Raw genomic sequence first — 21,192 nt, 5'->3', positions numbered from 1 at the left:
TGAAGGAGTGACTACATGATGTGAATGTCACTCTTGTCTTGATTATGATGTTGCCACCAGCTCTGTCTGCAGGAATCCCAAAGGACGAGACACAGTTCTCATCATTGCAAGTGTGGCACGCTCACTTAATAGTGTTTTCAATTAATTAATTGAGTTTATAGGCACACTGTGGGAAACTAATCCAAAACCACTGTGACTTGCCTATATTATCTATAAGCTATTTAATTGTGAATTCACTTAATACACATGTACATTGTGATTTGCATCCTATGCATATGGTCTATAATGGCAATATTATAATAGAATGATACCACCAAACATATCTATAATAAAATATCATATAAAACAAACAAACATATCTAATACAGGCATGGGCCTTGCTCTGTCACATACAAAAATAATCATTTACAATCAATTTGATTAAACTGACAACATTTATTGTTGTACTGCTAAATGTTAATTTTTTTTAAGTTTTTTAAGTAAATGTTAATGGCATAGTCTATGTTCATGGGATTGGGCAAATACGAATATTCAACGTTTGCACATGGAAATAATTATGCTCAATTTTAAGGTTGAGAAATACAACAATTGAACGTAAACAGACCTACTGATGTAGAAGAGATTAATTTGGACAAAAATAACAACTTTTAGCAGAATGTTCCCTGTGGCTCCTTATGTCCAGTGTGCATACAATGCACAGTATCTTCAATACCGTCAATCCATAGACACAAAAACAGCTACACAAGTAATCATTTTGTAAAATGTGAAATATTTAAAGGGTGTCAACACAGTCCCCACCCCCCCACAGATGCTCAGGAAAACCACGTGTTGTCAAATATCGAATATTCATTCTTTTTGGCATGATCCCTCTAAATATCGGGGAAACAAACCCATCTACATGTACAGTAGCACATTGTTGCAAAGTTGCCAGCTTTCTCTAATTAAATTAAGATTCAAATGCAGCCAAGCACTGCTTCACATGTTTGTCATTATGAGTGCATGGGTAACTCTGCGGTGACTGATGTTACTGTGATTACAAGGTAACAAAATCTCAAGGGGCCGCAAGATGTGTGTATTTTAATCTTTCATACTTCATCCTCAGGACTTCATTGCCGTCAGCTTTTGTGAATGCACAGTTAGGCAGCTCTGAGTCGTTCTGGAAATTGAAGGAGCTTCTGAAAGGAGTTGTAACTACTTTGATATTCATACCGAGATTATGAAAAGAAATACAGCACAGAAAAAAAACACGCTTTAAAACACACAAAACCCCTAACAAACAGATGTTGATATTACAGGATGGGAAACATCTGTGTTTAAAACAGCAAATTAAATTAAAATTTGCTATCAGGCCAAGATCAACGTCTCTACTACCTTCGACTTCAGAAGAGCTCTCTCTTGGGCAGGGGGGGGTCTTGGCCAGCAGGCAGCCTCAGTCATGTGTTACCTGGACCTTGGTCAAGCTTCAAAGCATGACCCATGTAGTGGCCCCCTGCCCCCGGAGCCATATGTGTGCTTTAACATTTAAAGCACACATATGGTTCCACACTGTTTAAATCCAAATGGCTTCCAGTACCATCAACCCCTTAAATATCTTCTGCGATGTCAGTTTTAATCTAATGTGTCGATTGAGGTAAGCACCCAAAATGGAATCTGTCTTTTCTAAAATGGACAAAAATTATCTTTCAAAAACAGTATTCAATTAATCTTGATTGACCTGTGTGCGTTTGTCATTGTTTGTAATCTCCTACAGAGACGTGCTCTCCATATTTCCTGTTGTCTATACATCTTCAATCCGAGGCTAAAGATCATGATTGATGCTGACTGGAATGATCACCAGAAGACAGACATTTATATTTTTTGACACACAAGGTTATGCAAATGTTGGACATGAATTAAAACTTATATATAATTTTTCCTTACACATAAAACCATTCTACTGGGCAAAACAAAACACTGTAACAAGACTCTCCAGGTTTAGTGGCCAATTGTCCACGGAGAGCCGGTGACACTGAGCGTTCGAGGGGCTCAACAGGGACATATTCTAGGCAGCAGCACTCGCCTCAATTGTTTGTTGAATCCACCCCATTAAACCAGCTTAGCACACACTGAAATACTTACATCAAATGTTACACAATCAAACACAGCCAAGAACAATACAAAATGAGCACTCAACTCCCCCCCCCACACCCCACCTTTCGTTAACATTTAAGCCACCATAGAATAAATAAGATGTACACGGTATAATGATGATTATAGAGCTTATTAACAAACATAATTTAAGTCAGATCAGTAGCTAAATTAGTTGAATTATAAGTTCTGGAAAGACAGTTAAGCTCAGTGGAATTGAAATCATTAAATAACCAAGGTCCTGTTGTGTCTAATGTATAGCTGTATTAATGCACAGTAACTGCTGTGACTATAACGCAGTATGAATGTGTCAGAATCTTCTGTCTGTGGTGCTGGAATTGTATGTGGTAAAAAACAGTGTAACAGCTGGCTTTAGCTGTACTATAATGAAACAACATGTGATAGCCACAGATGTCACAAACAGGATTTCGTATCTATATAAATGTTGCTATGTATGCATGTATATGTTACTGCAATTATGGTTCTAACCAAATTAGCACTAATTCACTTTTAACAGCTTCACAGGGATGGAAACTGCATGCTGGGATTTGTTTGCACTTGCTTATCTTGAAAATGGACAGCAGGCCCGGCTCAGAGGGACGCAAGCAACGCGTTCCAGAAATCTGTAAACGCCTTTTAGCCAACCTTGTGTTCCCGAAGCCAGCGAGACAGCGGGCGGCCGGGGACAGGGCCTGCCAGGAGCACGCAGGTAGGATGGCACAGGCGTCCTCCGCAGACCTGGAGGACACTACCTGTCAGCTACAGCTTGAGCTGCTAAGCGCATGCTGAGCCCCATCTGCTTCCTTGTGGAGGAAAAACTAAATAATAATAATAAATCAAAGTTACAGTTCTGGACAGCACTGGGAAAAGCCTTAATTACCTCCACAACGTCACAGAACTGGATATATCTGAATCTGTAGAGAGAGGATATAGTTCACGGAGCAACGATAATGATGCGCGTAGGGTGAGCAAAATAAAATAGTGCCGACTGTGCTGAATCTTAGGAACCGGTAAAAAAACGAAGAAAATAAAATCACTGATGTATTCTAGAGGTACACATCTTATATATATATATATATATATATATGTATATAGTTGTACGTTGAAAGAATTCACCCCCTTTCATTTCAAACTGCAATTGTGTGATACATTTAGTTTATTGTAAATTGTTCATTAAACTTTACATTTTTTCCCTCCATATACTTTCTGAATGTGTTGAACAGAAATTCAGAAGGCTACAGAGAAGAACGTATGGATACTAGCTGACTGAACCCAGTTAAGACGGGAAGCCGGGCTGAAGTGGGTGTCAGCCTTTGACCACTGCTCCACTGATCTCTATCAATATTTTCACAAACACACTTCCGTACCCAATTGTGAAAAATAAATGGCCATTCAATGAAAGCCAATTGCAGAATAAAGGATAGAGGCCAATTACAATTGCTGGGTGCTGCGGAGGTGAATCAGATCTTTTATATAACACAGACTGAGCAGCACTGTACACATATTGACAGGGTTATTTAATAATGCAGACACACAATACGAGGCCCCATATGGCTGACAGCTGACATCAAGTGGAGGGTGACAACCTAGTTTTACTGACTATAACACCACTATTTTGTAACTTTGACGTATTTGCGCGGGTGCTTCTGGATCACAGAAGTGAGCTGCAGCAGTTCAGTTGCTTGTGAAGTGAAAATCTGAGTATGCCTTCACTTACCAGGTTTGCTTTCATTTGGCTTGGACTGAATCTCCTCCACACATTCTGCAGGGAACCATCCCACGTGGCCGCGGGCGCTACCTTCCCAGAATCCTCCTTCACCAATACTGAGAACTGAGACCAGGAGAGGAGAAGAGACTCAGACTTACAAGTATGGCTGTGCGAGTATTGTTATAAAATACACGCAAAAAATCACATCAAGAACTGACTCTTAGATGGCTAAGATGAGCGAGATGCCCTTGAATTCAAAGAGTCAACACCTGCTGATAAAGACCATAAATACCACTCTAACTTTGAAAAAAAAACATATATACTGATAGTTTATTTGCTACTTTTAATAGATAGAAACAATCATTGTTATGTCGATTTTTGTGTTGTTTTTTGCGAATCCCTGTGAGAAGCCCCGTGTTCATGGCCCTGTTCCCTGCATTACAACATGACTGATTCTAATCAGCGGTTGTTATTTTGTGTGACGTTTCTAGCACTGTATTAAAATAATTGGGACTATGGATGTTGCTGTAGGGCATAATCTGCAGCTCCTTCTTTCCGCCATCTGGTGATCGAGTGAATGAAACTCAGAACTGTGCCGATGGATGTTCTCGGGCAGAAGGAGCGATGGCACAACCCCTGTTCAGACAGTGTAGGTCTAATACTGATTTGATGTGCTGAAGAAGGTCAGATATATAACAGACACCTCTCTCCTACTCCAGGTTAGCTGTCACCTGATCTTAGCTCTGACCGCACCCCAGGTCTAACCCAGTGAGAGAGAGAGCCCCCACTGACAATCCTGCTCTAGTCTAAACTAGGAAAGAAAACACACACCTTCAGACACTAATAAAACCAAACACCCACCGTAGAGACACATTGTGATATATTTTGTTGGTAGGCCTGTGCCTAGACCAGGCTAGGCAGGCCACAGTTTTTAAGGTAACTGGTTTATTTTCTCTTCTCAGGGCCACCAGGATTGGTGACTCACGACCACCTTAGTAACTGTGATTGCTGATGATCACGGTGCAGGACAAGTGAACGACCCAAAACGTACCTTTTACCCGGTCGCTCTTGTATAGAGATATCTCCCCATCTCCTTGAGGCTGGTATGGCTTCACAACTACAAAATGCCTCCCAGGGACGGCACTGTAAAGTTTCCGCTTCGCTCCTTGGAAATCCAGGCCTGAGATGGGCTCCCTGTTGGCATTGGGACTGTGAACAAACGAGAAGATGATATGAGGCAGTGGAAAAACAGAATGAAGGAACCGACTGTTAGGAAAGAGGCAACCAAAATATTCTGTGTCAGAAAAGAAAAAAAGGGCCCTGTGTTTTGTGGGATTTGCCATAGCAATGATAAAGACAGGCGGCACAAAACACCAGACCCTGTGAACACTACAGGAACGATATATGAATAAAATTAAACCAATCTTGTAAAGACTTGTTCTACAACAGGCTCATACATGATTCCCCTCAGCCTAAACAGCCTTCAATCACTTCTTTGACCACACTGACAGATAACAACCGAAGGTCATGAATCAGTCTGGATACCTGCGATGTCAAGCTGTTTTCACGAGTTTCTCCTGCAGATCGTTCATGACTGCCTACATCACACTGATAAATGCATGAAAGAAAATTAAATGAGGCAAAATAAAGTTAATGAATACTAAATGAGTACGAGACACCAGAATCATTTTACAAAATGCATCATTAGAAGCACAGGAAGGCAGAGTTCAGCACCTAGTAAACATGGAAACTGCAGGAGACTTTTGGATCTTAACGATCACACGCATATACTTCTTATCTCAAATGTAGTAGATTATAAACTTTTGCCCCTATTATATAGGTTTTTAATCTGATATATATTTTCCTAGAAGAAGGTAATAAAAGTCTTGGCAAAACCAGTACGTTACAAATTATATTTTATTTACTGGAAATGAGAATTGAATAAGACAGGATTATCAACCACAACATATTACTCCTGAGCTTTAGCCAAACCCTAATAAGACTTGGATGGATGGATTGCAATAACGAGTTTTGGTTTGGCTCGAACTCGTTTGGCTGAGGGAACGATGGACGAGGCATCGAAACCCCCCCCTCCCCGGGGTAGTAAAGAGAGTTTGCTGCAAATGTTTAGGAAGTAGGAGGCATGCAGAGCAATGAATCCTGGGAGAACAGTTTTTGAGCCCCCTATATATGTTCTGTGGGTGAGATCTCTGAAAATCTCCAATTATTGATGAATTCTGGCCAATATACAGATAAAACAGTAGGCAGTTATGTAAATGTAACACAAATACATTTTAAATTATATTGCCTCATGCCTTGAGAACGCAGGTACACTATTTGAACCGGTTACTTTAATACATTGTGAAACACGGTCAGGTTCAGTCAAAGGCATTTGGTTTCACAGCACCGTCACACCCCGAAGCACATCACACTGAGAAGAGATAGGTTGCGTTACAGCACCCTCAGGTGGTTAATTCCAGGGTAACAGTATAACAGTGTTTTAATAGGAATACGTCTTTTTTTTTCCTTCTTTCTTTGCAGGTTTCATTGATCATTTACTTAAACACAGAGATGTTAGGTTGCATCTCCATTTTGAATACTGTTCATAGATGCACAGAATGCTACACTTCATCAGAAGTAATAGAAAAGATACATTAAATATCAGTGGGGGGGGAATATTCAAAGAGAAACATTTCTTCAGCCGAGTTAAAATTGTTATTATCATGTTTGAAAAATGTGTATCATAATCTAAAGGAAAACAAACCAACAAACAAGCGTGAAACAAGGTAATGAGGTTCAAGAGACCCAGCCTGCTTCCTTAAGACACACACATACACACACGTACGCACACACATGCACACACACTTACAAGCCAACACATGCACACCCACAGACGTAAAAGCATGCACGTTGATACAGCTATTACAGGACAGTAATGCTCCACAGAACTGCTCCATCCAGTCTGCCAAAGGTTCATCAGTTACAAAAAAACAAAACAAAACAAGAGATAAATAAATAAACTAGGCCGGATCAGCTGAGGAGATGAACGGGTCAGGTGTTCAACTATCCCGTGTGCTACAATTTATAACGGGTCAAAATGCATTCCCAGTAAATGCCACGAGAGATAGAAGTGGCTGTTTACCATCAGATGACTCGAATCGGCGCAGCTCGGTGTGATAAGATAATTGGACTGTCACACAGAATGATTAATTCAGACACATCGGGACCTTGATAAGATCCTATTATCACAACAGGGTAGAAAAAGCTGTGACATCAATCTGCTGACAATCTTCAAGGATTGCGAGGTTATAATCCAGGAGAATGCATTATGTCAAATTTCCTATTAACGTGCGAAACCAAACCTGAGGTGCAGTGTTAAATAATGCGCGTATGCTTGTGATCGTTGACAGTGATCAGTTTTAATTGTGAGCTGTAAGTATTCTAGCACCAAAAATAGATGTTTTCCACTTCAGTTAGATCCAGAAAGAATAGCCCAAAAGTAAAAAAATGCTGTTTCACATTACTTTCCAATTTATGAATTTTGGATTTTTTCAATTTTTGTAGAGTGAAATATTCCTAAAATCTTCAGTTAATACAGATATGACAATTAATTAACACATAACACCTCAATCATGTTCAGATGGTGATCCTGCTTGACAGTGCAGAAAAGAGAGACATTTCACTGTAACATTGAATTATATTAGTAGGTCAAACAGCAGCATCAACCCCAACCAGAGCCAACAAGACTCAGTTAAATCAGTAGAAAATCAACCCCAGCTTCAACGAAAGCCTTACATTAATTGGTACTGTATACCTAACCCTAGCCTGGACCAATGTGACCCAACTTAGTCGCTAAATTTCCATTTATTGTATAATTTAGCTAAATTAATCAAAATAATGTTCTCTAAATAACCTAAATGTAACTGTAACCAATCCAATACCATGAGCGTAAGGAGCACATTTACTGATTTACCAAACTGAGATATTTGCTAATCCTTTCATGGTAATTTGATTGATGGTAACTGAATTTAATTGAATTATGAAAGTAGTATCTCAAGCAGGATCAGGGCGAAGGTAATCCAGTGATGGAGGAGAAGTTGCAATAATCTCTTTGGGGTGACACAGCTACACAAGAGATACAAAACTTGAGCAGGAAGAATTAAGTGGTGGGTTTCCTTCAAAGGGTTACAAACAGACCTGCTTACATGTCTTCTGTTTGTTTTTTAAAAACTTCCTGCAAGTCTCCTTATGGGATTTTTCCAAGAAACCAGTAAGCTACCAATTACCCGTCACAGAGTACCATCTAACTAGTTGAATTGACTCAAATATCACTTGCCCATCAGAGTGATTTAACGCACAGCCGTGTATTCTGTGGCAGCAATCAATGGTATGAATGGCACGGCAGTGAAATGCATTTAAGGGGCATATCGACAATACCGCAAACACACCAGATTCTAACACACCAGATTATTTTTAAAGCAAGGGTTTGTATTAGAAAAGCCAGATGATTGCTCCCTTTTTTCCCTTTCTCTATAAATACTTATGATTTAAAACCTTGGGCATTATGTAAGTGATTTCTTCCTACACAGTTTAAAACGAATTACATTGCCAAATATATAACATAGTGACTCTATTACTCAACAGCTTGACCAGCTTCAAATGTAACGCTGCCATTTCAGTTTAGTTTGATTTAAATCGGAGAGCACTGAAGATGTATGCATTATTATTTAGTTTTTATATATTTGTATTATTCAGCTGTAAAGTCTTACCAGATACCCCTGCCTTTGCTGGAATTAATTTAACCAACACTATAGTCTCTTTTTCCCTCCTCAGTTCCTCTCACTTGAAAAAGCCACGAGATCACAAGGTAAGAGAGGCTGGGAAGGTATGAAAAGAAACACATGCTGTAATATTTTAGGACTACATGAAACATGAAATGGGAAGATATATGAATATGGTGAAATCTGTCCTGTGCTGGCTTCCAAACAAGAACATATGAAACATAGATGTGCAATGGGCCCAAGAGTTTAAAATAAAAATACAAACCAATGACAATAAAAGGAAAATACCCCAAATACTGAAGTACCCACTGGGTACTGTAAAATCTACTGTATTTAATTAAAGATAGCTGGTATACAATATATACAGTGAGGGAAAAAAGTATTTGATCCCCTGCTGATTTTGTACGTTTGCCCACTGACAAAGAAATGATCAGTCTATAATTTTAATGGTAGGTGTATTTTAACAGTGAGAGACAGAATAACAACAAAAAAATCCAGAAAAACGCATTTCATAAAAGTTATAAATTGATTTGCATGTTAATGAGGGAAATAAGTAAAACCTGTATATATATATACACTCACCTAAAGGATTATTAGGAACACCTGTTCAATTTCTCATTAATGCAATTATCTAACCAACCAATCACATGGCAGTTGCTTCAATGCATTTAGGGGTGTGGTCCTGGTCAAGACAATCTCCTGAACTCCAAACTGAATGTCTGAATGGGAAAGAAAGGTGATTTAAGCAATTTTGAGCGTGGCATGGTTGTTGGTGCCAGACGGGCCGGTCTGAGTATTTCACAATCTGCTCAGTTACTGGGATTTTCACGCACAACCATTTCTAGGGTTTACAAAGAATGGTGTGAAAAGGGAAAAACATCCAGTATGCGGCAGTCCTGTGGGTGAAAATGCCTTGTTGATGCTAGAGGTCAGAGGAGAATGGGCCGACTGATTCAAGCTGATAGAAGAGCAACTTTGACTGAAATAACCACTCGTTACAACCGAGGTATGCAGCAAAGCATTTGTGAAGCCACAACACGTACAACCTTGAGGCGGATGGACTACAACAGCAGAAGACCCCACCGGGTACCACTCATCTCCACTACAAATAGGAAAAAGAGGCTACAATTTGCACAAGCTCACCAAAATTGGACAGTTGAAGACTGGAAAAATGTTGCCTGGTCTGATGATTCTCGATTTCTGTTGAGACATTCAAATGGTAGAGTCAGAATTTGGCGTAAACAGAATGAGAACATGGATCCATCATGCCTTGTTACCACTGTGCAGGCTGGTGGTGGTGGTGTAATGGTGTGGGGGATGTTTTCTTGGCACACTTTAGGCCCCTTAGTGCCAATTGGGCATCGTTTAAATGCCACGGCCTACCTGAGCATTGTTTCTGACCATGTCCATCCCTTTATGACCACCATGTACCCATCCTCTGATGGCTACTTCCAGCAGGATAATGCACCATGTCACAAAGGTCGAATCATTTCAAATTGGTTTCTTGAACATGACAATGAGTTCACTGTACTAAACTGGCCCCCACAGTCACCAGATCTCAACCCAATAGAGCATCTTTGGGATGTGGTGGAACGGGAGCTTCGTGCCCTGGATGTGCATCCCACAAATCTCCATCAACTGCAAGATGCTATCCTATCAATATGGGCCAACATTTCTAAAGAATGCTTTCAGCACCTTGTTGAATCAATGCCATGTAGAATTAAGGCAGTTCTGAAGGCGAAAGGGGGTCAAACACAGTATTAGTATGGTGTTCCTAATAATCCTTTAGGTGAGTGTATATATATATATATATATATATATATATATGTTTATTTCTTCCTATTTTCAATCAGTCAAGCACTGCATCGCCTGATGTTCAGGTTGCATGAATTCCCTTGTGAAATTCCCAAGCCTCCATGTTTAACTCTGAGGAGTCATGACCAGCGAAACTAATACATAACAGCTGGGATGTAGGCCTGCTTCCTTTAAACTGTAAGCAATGCAAGTATGTCCTTCCCACAAAATATTTTAGTAAAGGAAAAGCGAGATATAAATGGCTCATCTCGATTTTGCACTAAAACACAAAAAATGTACAACAACTGCAAAAGATACACATTTTTAAAATAATAAAATAAGTCTAAAGATTTTGTTTTACCTGTCATTTAATTTTAATTGGATATAGTAGTTTTTGCTTTAAGACCAGAAGCTTTAATTGAGGTAAAAAAAAAAAACAACAACCAACCAACCAATCAAGAAACAATTAAGTGTACTCATAATTATGTACGAATTAGGCTTTAGACCCTGGCCTTACTTCTCTTCCAGTTATAAACGCTATTAACATGTTGTGTTTTAGGCATTATGATTGATATGATATGATTACCAGTTTAGGGAAAATGAAATCCATTCTGATTGAATCAGAATTTGGTTACTGTGAAATAGTGTAACCAGGGTATTTATAGAGCACACACACAGGGAAATACAACACACAGTGTTTTTTGTTGTGTTCGTCCAATTATTTTCTTAGCAGGACATTCTGGTCTTGGATGTACGTGTCGTCTAAAATTACCCTTCCTCTAATTTTATTCCCTCACATTAGACCTATTAAAAACCTTTGCAAAATAACTAAAAAGGCTAAGTGTATCCTACTGAGAGCCATTAAAAGTGGAAAAAAGGACAATCTACGCACATACGCGAAAGGAGGCTCGTGATTAATAAACAGATAAGCTACTTTTAGTTTACACTTGCAATTTTTCTTGTCTATAAACAGCAATAAACAAACTCCCACTGGTCAATTAAAAGAGAGAAAACCCATCAGGACCACAATGTAATAAAAGGCCATCTTTAGTTATTTATTATTTCACGTATTCGTCGTTTTGAAATTGGGCACAACGAGGCGCAGTCGATGGGGGAGGGAGCTTAGCATGGCTTGAGCTTTAGATCAGTTTCTGTCAAGTCTGTGCCAAAGCACCTCAGTCCTGACCTGGAGGACAACACCTGCTAGTCAGAGTCCCCACTGCCAACTGTGCCATATTGCCCTGTTGTGGGTGGTGACTGTGAAACTGGGGCACATTTCAGCTGAAAGAGCCGATCTGGTATCTATAGATGTTGTCTTGGGTCCTACACTCTTAGAATTACATCCAGTATTGGCAGATCTCTGATAGCTTTATTATTTTAGGTGGATGACATAAATAATATAAATAAATAAACAAATAAATAAATAAATAAATAAATAAATAAATAAATAAATACATATTTACATAAATGACATTCTGTATTAGGCAATGTTCTCAGCTCAGGTTGAATCAAACTTATTATTGGGCTAATGTAGTATTGGTATTCACCCCCGTTTGCAGTCACATAAGGTTTTAAAATGATGTCACGTAAGGAATTCACCCCCTCTCAGGAGGTCTGGTTTTGACTGAGTCTCCGTTTTGACATGGCAATCGGCCGTAGTTGTCCAGCAAATCCTCAAATGTGCGACAGAGCCAGGCCTTAGCAGATAGCCAGGGATTACTCTGATCTCTACCTTCGATACACCTCACCGAGATACACCGCAAACAGCTTTGCATGGGGATCTTGTAATTTTGCATTGTTGCAGAGATATCTGGTTGACAACCAAGAAGGCACTGGCTCTGACTCAAGCAATAACTATTACGTAAGCTGGTTGGACTTGTTTCCCCCAACCCCCTTCAAAATAAAATTTGGGCTTTTACATTTAAAAGAAAAAAAAAACACACAAAAAACAGAATTTTCTTTAGAGATACAAGTTCAAAGCATACATATCATCAGAGACAGGTCCATGAATTATACCACACAGCTATTTTTATACTGCAGGAGCTTCTGTAAAATGTAGGCAGATGAATTGCACTCACTGGGGCCTGAATGAGATCAGCAGCAGCCAGAATACCAGCTCAAAACGGTGCGATCGGCATCACACCGGCGCCTTATTATTGTCACTGCTTCTGTAATTTATTCAAGAACAATAACTCGAATCATAATAATAAACATACACACAGAATAAATGTTGTTCACAGGTGTAAATGACCCGGGAACCTGTGACCTCATGACTCCATTTCCCCCCAAACTGCACATGAAAATACTATATATTTGAGCTGGTTGTGTTAATCAGCTACAGACTACATAGAGTACATATATATATATGGAAAATAACAGACAAAACACCTTCATAAACTTTAATGTAATGTCTAAAACCGAAATTCAACCCTCAGATCTTAAACACAGAAAAATTGCTGCAATTATTAGATCAAGGCCAAATGATCACAGAGCAGGTTTTGCTGAACCAGCGTGTTTTGCAGCGGCAGGACGCTCCGACCGCGCCGCTCACGCCGTAGCGAATATCAGTGTACTGTCATCGCCATGGCAACGGCTCGAGTAACGAGGAGCGTGTTTAAAACACATCCTCCTGCTTGCTCATCAATATTCATAGATGTCAGTTAAGTTCTTGCCCTGTCGAAATGGTGCCGTTGTTGTACACTGTATATCAATCCCCCAGCCAGGTCAGGAAGCTGTTGGCTTCCGGAGACTGACTTCAGTTTTCCAGTTAAACAATGATAGTTTATGGGCAAAAGCAAAAGTGAGATTTCAGTGTGTGTCCATGTCCACTATATTGTAATCTTGTTTTATATATATATCTCTCAATAAGAGAATGGGCAGTTTTATTTAACATACATCCAAAAACAAATGTTTTTATAGAACTATTATAATGATTATAATGAAAAAACAAATAATTTGCCTAATCTGAGATCTTAAATCATTTTAAACAGTTGTAGATTCCATGTTAAGTATGAGACTGTAGATGGAACTTGAAATCTCCAACTTATTATAAGCTACACAATTTAAAATGTCAAATGGAGCAAATTAGTTCAACTGAGTTCATTTGAGGGTCAATAAAGTAATTGTCAGGGTTCAGAATCAGTGAGATAAACAGTAAATGTGAGTTTGAAACAAGTGCCTTCTCTTCAATAAACTGGATATTCTAACCACAATCAATGTATTCAAGTAGAAAAGCATGACTGCAATATGACAGCAAAATCAATGTCAAGGTTAGTGCAAATCTAAACACTTCAAGGCATATCTCTCCATTGGGCTCAGAAGCAGATGATCTTAACTTGCAGGGAACGTGGTGGTGAAATGGTTCTCTATGTGATACAGTCACAGAGCAAATGAATGAAGCATATAGACATTCCCAAATAAAAAATGGGAATATTCACCATTGGAATATAAGTGGGATATGCAAGCACTTTTCATCAGGCATGTTATGCTGTACCAGCTATATCGAGGCACACTGTGACACAAGTTGTGAGTCTCCTTCATCACAAAGCAAGCATAGTATACATTTGCATTAGTTTTCTTGATAAATCTGGGCCAAACTCTGCTGAAAAGTGTGGCGTCCCAGTTATCGAATCTCTTCAGAAACCCCCTGGGGAGACTGCAATATGCATACGATCGGCAGGCGAAGACCCACATTCAGCTGCTTTACAATCTGGAGCCACAGAAGACAATGGCGCCTCACTCTAACCATTTACTAAAGGTGGAGAAAATAGAGACTCGAACCCAAGCCACGGGATCTCCTGCTCCTGTGACTCAACGTTGTCTGCTTTCCAAAGACAAGCACACTGTAAGGGAGCGTGGGGGGGGACGCCACAAAATGTAAAGAAAAAACTGCATTTAGAATCGAATCGTCAAAAACAAGACCATAACCTCATGGTATTTGGGCAGGGAAAAAAGCCACAAAAATGAAGCAGTAAGAGGTGGGTGTCGTCCTCCTGCCAGCCTCGCCACTGTGCCATCGATCCCTAAACTCCCCAAACTGCTGCCAGGAAGGTCCGCCGAGCAGGACCCGGGCCTCTTACCTGATCTGCCGGTGGGGCTGCCTCTTGGCCTCCTCCCCCAGTCGGTTCAGCGAGGGCGAGCGGCTGCGGGGACCCCTGGCGCCACCCCCGACTGTCTTTACTGTGCCATTGGGGTTGTTCTGCATCTGCTGAAGCAATTGTGGTGAAAGGCTGCGGTGTGAAGATGCAGAGGGGGCGGCCGGCCAGTCGGGGACGTTGTTGATGTTCAGGTTGTTGTCACTGTTGGAGCGCAGCAGCACCCGGGGGGCCGCGAGCGTGTTCTGGGGACCCCTGCGCCGCGTCGAGTACGCCGGTGCCTCTCGGAAAGGCACTGCAACACAGACACACGGGGACAAACGGCAACGGGGGAGGATTAGGCTCTGGTGTGACATAATAGTGGGAAAAAACTGAAAGAATAATCGTGATGGCAAGACACTGGACCCATATGTTCTTTGGCATTTTGTTTCCCACACTTCTCAAACGCTGCCCCATGTCTGTGAGGCACATTGTTCACACTGCCAAAGGAAAGCAGGACAGATTGATTTTTTAATTTGTTTTCGCTCGGTGAGGATGATTCCAATAAGCATGTTTTTAACTCGCAGGGATACGGGAAACAGTTTCTCTTAGACAATTACAAGACCTGTGCCGGCTTGATAACATTCAACCCCCGTGTACTGCACATTCATATTTGTGTGTGAACATCTCCACTCATAAAACTGACAGTTACAGAAAAAAAAATCGCGTTCATTTCCCTCAAGTGTCCTAAATGCCCAAGAAGAATGAGTTATTCATGGGCTAGAACAGTGTCTGTAATTGTACCAGGGCTTTATTGCCCCATCGGCTTTTTATGCTTTCCGGTGTCCTCACATGGCAGCCAGCATACGTTAAAGAAATGATTAAACGAGCCCCTACCAAAAGAGATTAAGATTTTATTAGATCTCTGACATATCTGTGATAAAAACATGATACAGAAGCTCAGGAGAGAAAGGGAGAGTTTTTTTTATGTAATCAAAATAATTTCACTTGACCCTGATTACAGTCTGGCCAACTGTAACAGCCGAGTCTGATTGCAGGTCGGTTGTGATGGGTTTATAGTGTTTATACGGTACACAGTTTTAATTAGAAAGCAGATACTGTGCCTGATTTAAAAGCACACAGTACTTATATCAGAAAAATAATCCGAGAAGCAAGTTTGCCTACAAGCTGTGTTATTCAAACACCTCTCTTAATTAGGACTATTCAATGACATGTTCCACTTAGCATACAGTAAATGGTTTATGTTTGGTAATGATGGTGTTTTTGTGTATTTGTTATAAACCCGAATTCTGTGCTAAGACATTCTTTTTTTTAATCTATTGTCGTTAGTTTCATTTTTCTGTCGCGTTCCCTGCAGAGAAACTGAAATCGCAGCTGAATGAATGAATATCTACAGCTACGACACATAATGCATCTTGACACCCCAAAGCTGCCTTTGATGTTGAAGCCTCGAACCTGGAGTTTTCCAGAAGTGAGGAGCAGAGAAAGCTTATGAAATGCATCCGAGTTCGAGGCTGAAAAGAGAGAAGCCAGTGCTTCCCTCTAGGGACCATATCTTAGTCATGACACAGATTATATTACATATGATGTTGCTTGCACACACTCACACAACTAATAACATTCACAGGAATCTCAAAAGGGTGACTGAAGACACCTCAGCGCTGTCACCACTTCTTGTGCCCAGGTGAGAGACACACTGTGCCCGAGAATCGCACGTCAGCCATGCGGTGATAATCGCCGGTCGACTGTCCTGGGACAGAGACCGGCTCTCAGCCAATGACTGAGGGAGCACCTGCTTGATTAAATTACAGTACATTTCGGTGAGAAACAGAAGGGGCTCGACACATTTTAAGCAAATGGAGAAAAGGGTCAAATTAAGCCCTAAAATCATCACCGAAACTATTACTCATACTGTGTAAATATTTTCTCCTCTACGATGGATTATCATGTTTATATTTTTGGTAGATTTATTCTCTCTCTCTCTCTTTTTTTTGTACAAAAAAGTATACATATTATGCAACACTGTCAGAATCCTCATTTCCATTTACAAACATACAACGCATACCAGATACAAAGCTTTTAAAATGGCCATGTTCTTATTTATTAATGTATGTCCAAACCATTTGTTTATGTTGCAGAATATGGCATTTCTATAATTTAAAATAATGATGTTTAAGTGGTAGAAAAAAATGGAATACAAATAATAATGATAATAATACATATATACATATATCCATAATAAATACATACATTTAAAATGGGTTCTCTCATGGGTTTTGTGTTAATGAATGAGGAAGTAGCACGGGGTTAAAACAACAAGTTGATTCACATTGAAAATTGATTAATATTCCACCCAGCAGGCTTTTTAGTTTTTTTAGAACGTCAGAGAAATGTAAGTGGGTGTCTCCACTGCGAACTGAAGATGTATTTTTATCTGTTTTCCATATTATAGTCTTGTGGTGAGACATTACACATTGAGACATTTCAGTAACTTTAAACAAATCACAAAAGCCTTATCCTAAAATTGTACAACATATATCTTTTATTTTAACCTTCTGGTTTTTATTTACAAAAACAAAACAAAAAACTGAGGAACAATAAACTTCTGATTTCCATTACAGTCCTCAAAAGGGACAATATTCTTTTGGTTAAGATATATACATATATTGTAAGAGCTGCTTACCCTTCAGGGTTTATGACCAGGATATCATTTATATCTCACCAGGATATAATTAGAAATCAAAATTCATAATCGACTACAACTGAGAAAGTAATTTTGACACAAGAAATCTGATATTCCAGTGCAAAGATGAGTGTTGAATACATGCTACGCCTGTGCAATAACTTCACAATCAGCTGTCTATAAGACAGGAGTTGAAACAAACGGAATCGTGAAATATTCATTGCCCTCATTAATCCAGAATTTACTATGATGGAGAGCCATTCACAGTAAAGGAAGAAAAAAAGAAGAAAAGTCTCTATGAGTCTTAACAGCCACTTCAAAACTGCAGAACAGAAGTAGTCCTGAAAAACAGCCAACAAAATAAATGTGCAAAACTGTATACATATATTCTTTAAGAGATTAACCGTATAATAAGCTAATACACACAGCAAAGCATCTGTTCTCAGTTACAAAATGCGCTGCCTCTTACCTTCTTTCTTTGTTAAGGCATTCAACAAAGACTTCATTTTCCCCCTTCTCTTACTTTTACTCCAATCCCCTCATTATAATTTCTTTGTGCCCGGGAGAGAGAAAACAAAAGGAACAAACAAATGAAAAGACTCCTCTGAGACTGAGCCGCGTGCACCCTAAAAAAAAGCAGCAGGTTCATGGGCACAGAGTAATTGCAAGCATTGCCGGGCAAGCAGTACCCAGCGCTGTGGTGACAAAGCCCACCCCACATAATTCGGTCTGTCAGCTGGGAGCCGACTCTGAGCAGAGACTAAAGCTGCTCAAGAAACCCTTGCTATTTCTCACAGTATCAGTCATGTGAATGCTACCAGCACACACTTCTGTAACACGATGCCTCGCTGGCATCACTGTGCCACCGTTACATCCAACGACAGCACTGCAGAAGTGAGGAGACCTAAAATAACAGAGGCAATAATAACACAAGGGTTATTTTTACCCCTGCTAGTGCTACTTTTCTCTTTCTGATAAAAACGAGCTTGGCAGATGATGCCGATGCCGATTACCATTACCAGTTGAAGCTGAATAAGTGAAATTGGTATTCTTGATCTGAGCAATATTTATAAGAAGTAAATAATTGGACAACCTCTCAGCCATCAAACAGTCTTTTGAAGAACACAACCCTGCACCCTGGGTGTCACAGTCGAATACATTTCACCCCGTTTCATAGCCTAGGTATGGAAAGAGACACCGATATATTGAAACAAGCAAGAACGCATTTGACGTGCATAAATGAAGCGCTCTGAGAAAAGGAAAGTTCTTTTTTTCTTTAATTATAATGATTATTATTATTTTAACCCTTCCCTCCCCAGACACAGCTGTATCGGAAGCCAATCCTTGGTGTTGCCAGGCAACAGCAGAACGGCTGTCTAAATCCGTCATCGCAAGTCGCTCTGTTGACCCGTCGGTGTTTCCACGGCTGGGTTCATCTGCTTTCAGTGTCATCGAGAGTTACAGCAGTAAAATCAGTTAAGTTTTAATCGTGAATGTATAATGTATCATGTTCGGATGGAAATTGGCTGTTTTCATGTAGGCTAGTGTGTGTGCCTTTGCGCTGCTAAAACAAAGCGCCACAAATAATAATTCTTCAAATCAATACCATGTGAGGAAGTATGAGATGAATAGAACACAAGCTTAAAAGAGTCGGATTAAGATGTATGTTTTTTTTCTGCATTCTTAGTAATATCCTGACAGCATTAGTCATTATTTGGGTGGTGAGATGTTAACATGCTAATTTCAGACACTGTTTTTTTTTTTTCTATCTCACTGGACTGACACAACCAGGCAGTAGAAACAAATGGTCCATCTGATGTGTGCGTGCAAGGACAGAACGGGAGGCTTTTGAAGTGACTTAACTCCGAGAATCTCAAAAGGAATTGTATTCAGGTGATGGCAGGCTTTGGTACCATTGTAGTTTCCCAAGTTATTTATTTAATCAGTGTTGCTGTACACAATCTCATCTGTGACCAACTACTAGTAGTGTTAGCACTGATAATAACAGCAATAACAGTGCATGTAGGACCCAGGTAAACCCAAAACAATTGTCCCAACCTATTAACGTTGCGGTGAGACAGATATATAATCTGAAAAGAAAGTACAGAATATCAATTTAAACTGCTCATACAATACTTATTGTATTATTTTGCTGCATTATCTTATACAGACACATTATCTATAGCAGTACTGCTTTGGTATTGGTGGAAACAAATCTTAATAAGTGGGAGAAGCACTGGGTCTGTATAAATCTGTTGACTACAACTCATTATCAAGCAACTTCCACTGGAAACATGTTTAATAGCTTCAGTTTAGCGAGCAACATGGACAATCATTACAGGATGGTGCAAGGAACAAAGCTGCCCCCAAGGAGAGAAGACAGACAGTCTTTAAACAGGAGCAGGCCAGGTCATTGTGGGAGCTGCACAAGTCTCAGATGTTGACAATCGGAGGAGCACACATGGTTTTAATTTCCTATCTTGTTTCTGTTCTTTTAAATCCCCCAAAAATTACAAATGTAAACACTGAGCATGCATCCGTATACGATCTCTTAATCAACTTTGCAAGCGCATGACCAATCATGGCTCTAATATGTTTTTAACAATTAAGAGATTTCAAAGAGACATATTTAAGTACATACTGTGTGCTACACAAGATAACGTTCTCCTCATTTAATCAATATTACTTACAGTAGTGAGGAAAGTGGCCTGTAGAAAAGAAGTACAAGTTGTCGACTGAATTAGTATTTTTCCCATAACATCTTTAGTAATTACATTATGATGTTCACTTATTGTAAAGTCTGTAGCATCCCCCAGGCAAAAACTCAAATACCAAAGATACAAATACAACCAAACATCATTAAAATTACAGTTAGTATTATATTGCAAATTAGATTGTTTTTAATTCAGACAATGTTTTCCACAAGTTAACTTGGATAAAGTGCATATTGCCTTTCAAGAAAAGTACAAAATGCAAGAAGTGGTTCTTGAAAGAATACACTACGGCACTGTCAGTAATGTTCTTAGAAACACAGACACATCTAGTGTGTGTGTGTATGTATATATATATATATATAAAAATATAAATCCAGGCAGAAGACTTGCACCAGCAATATTGTATGGAAGATCATCTTGATTAGCAATATGTTTACAGGTCATTTTGGGTAAAAGTTAATAATTGTCAATCTGATAGTCACAGTATTCACAATAAGAGCCAACAAAAATAAGTAAATAAACTAGAAAAAGATTACTCGTGCCTTAATGTGATCTTGAAATCTTATTACCATATTTAAGATACCTGAACAAAACAAAGTTAAGTTTTATTTTTATGTTTGCCGAGCAAGGGCACATTTAAATTTAACAACGTCTGCAAGAACATCACATTTTGAGTACTTTAGGTAATTTCATTTCAGCAGATGGGGAATCACTGCATATGATTTTCACCACAAAGGTGTTTAACGTGTTTAATTGCAGTACAGAGAAAGGCTTTTCTGTTTGTTTTTGAGCCATTTGCCCTCTGTACCCCATTGTCACTACTTGGGCTTCAGGGACGCACTGGGGTGTCAAGATAACAGTGTGACAACCTGAGTGAGTGAGTTGAGTGTAGTTTGTCACACTGTGATGCACACAATGTAAACATTTTCTACAGTTCGGGAAATTACACATCTGTAGAACAGCAGCCACAACCAATAACTTTCCACAGCGATGGGAAGTAAATGTTTTTTACGCCCTGTGTTTTACAGTAGACGTCTGTTTGTATTTTAATGCACAACTGTCAATCCCCCAGAGGGGCTTATAACTATAGGGTAAATCGGCAGCATTTAAATACAGATTTATGCTCATTGCCTCTCAGCTGCGGACTCTCTCTGATTTACATTCATTTACATACAAACGCAGTTGACAACAAGAATACCCTCTTCTTGTAAAATGGCATTCGGTTTGATCTGCTTCCTGAATACATAACAATAAAATAATAGTGGTGTAACAGTTACATGGGACACTGGGG

At 39.5% G+C, this 21,192-nt stretch overlaps 1 protein-coding gene across 1 annotated transcript in view; it reads right to left on the bottom strand.

Moving 5' to 3' along the window:
* shank2b (SH3 and multiple ankyrin repeat domains 2b) overlaps nucleotides 1-21,192 on the bottom strand; it is a 165,093-nt gene that overhangs the window by 70,612 nt on the left and 73,289 nt on the right. The window contains exons 11-13 of the mRNA XM_066700555.1: nucleotides 14,490-14,799; nucleotides 4,887-5,044; nucleotides 3,845-3,958 (exon numbers count right to left, since the gene is read on the bottom strand). Of these exons, the coding sequence (XP_066556652.1) occupies nucleotides 3,845-3,958; nucleotides 4,887-5,044; nucleotides 14,490-14,799 (582 nt within the window). The remainder of the gene's footprint in view (nucleotides 1-3,844; nucleotides 3,959-4,886; nucleotides 5,045-14,489; nucleotides 14,800-21,192) is intronic.

Source organism: Amia ocellicauda, chromosome 4 (genome assembly GCF_036373705.1).
Source record: "Amia ocellicauda isolate fAmiCal2 chromosome 4, fAmiCal2.hap1, whole genome shotgun sequence".
NCBI lineage: Eukaryota > Metazoa > Chordata > Actinopteri > Amiiformes > Amiidae > Amia > Amia ocellicauda.
This window is presented reverse-complemented; position numbering and strand designations above follow the sequence as displayed.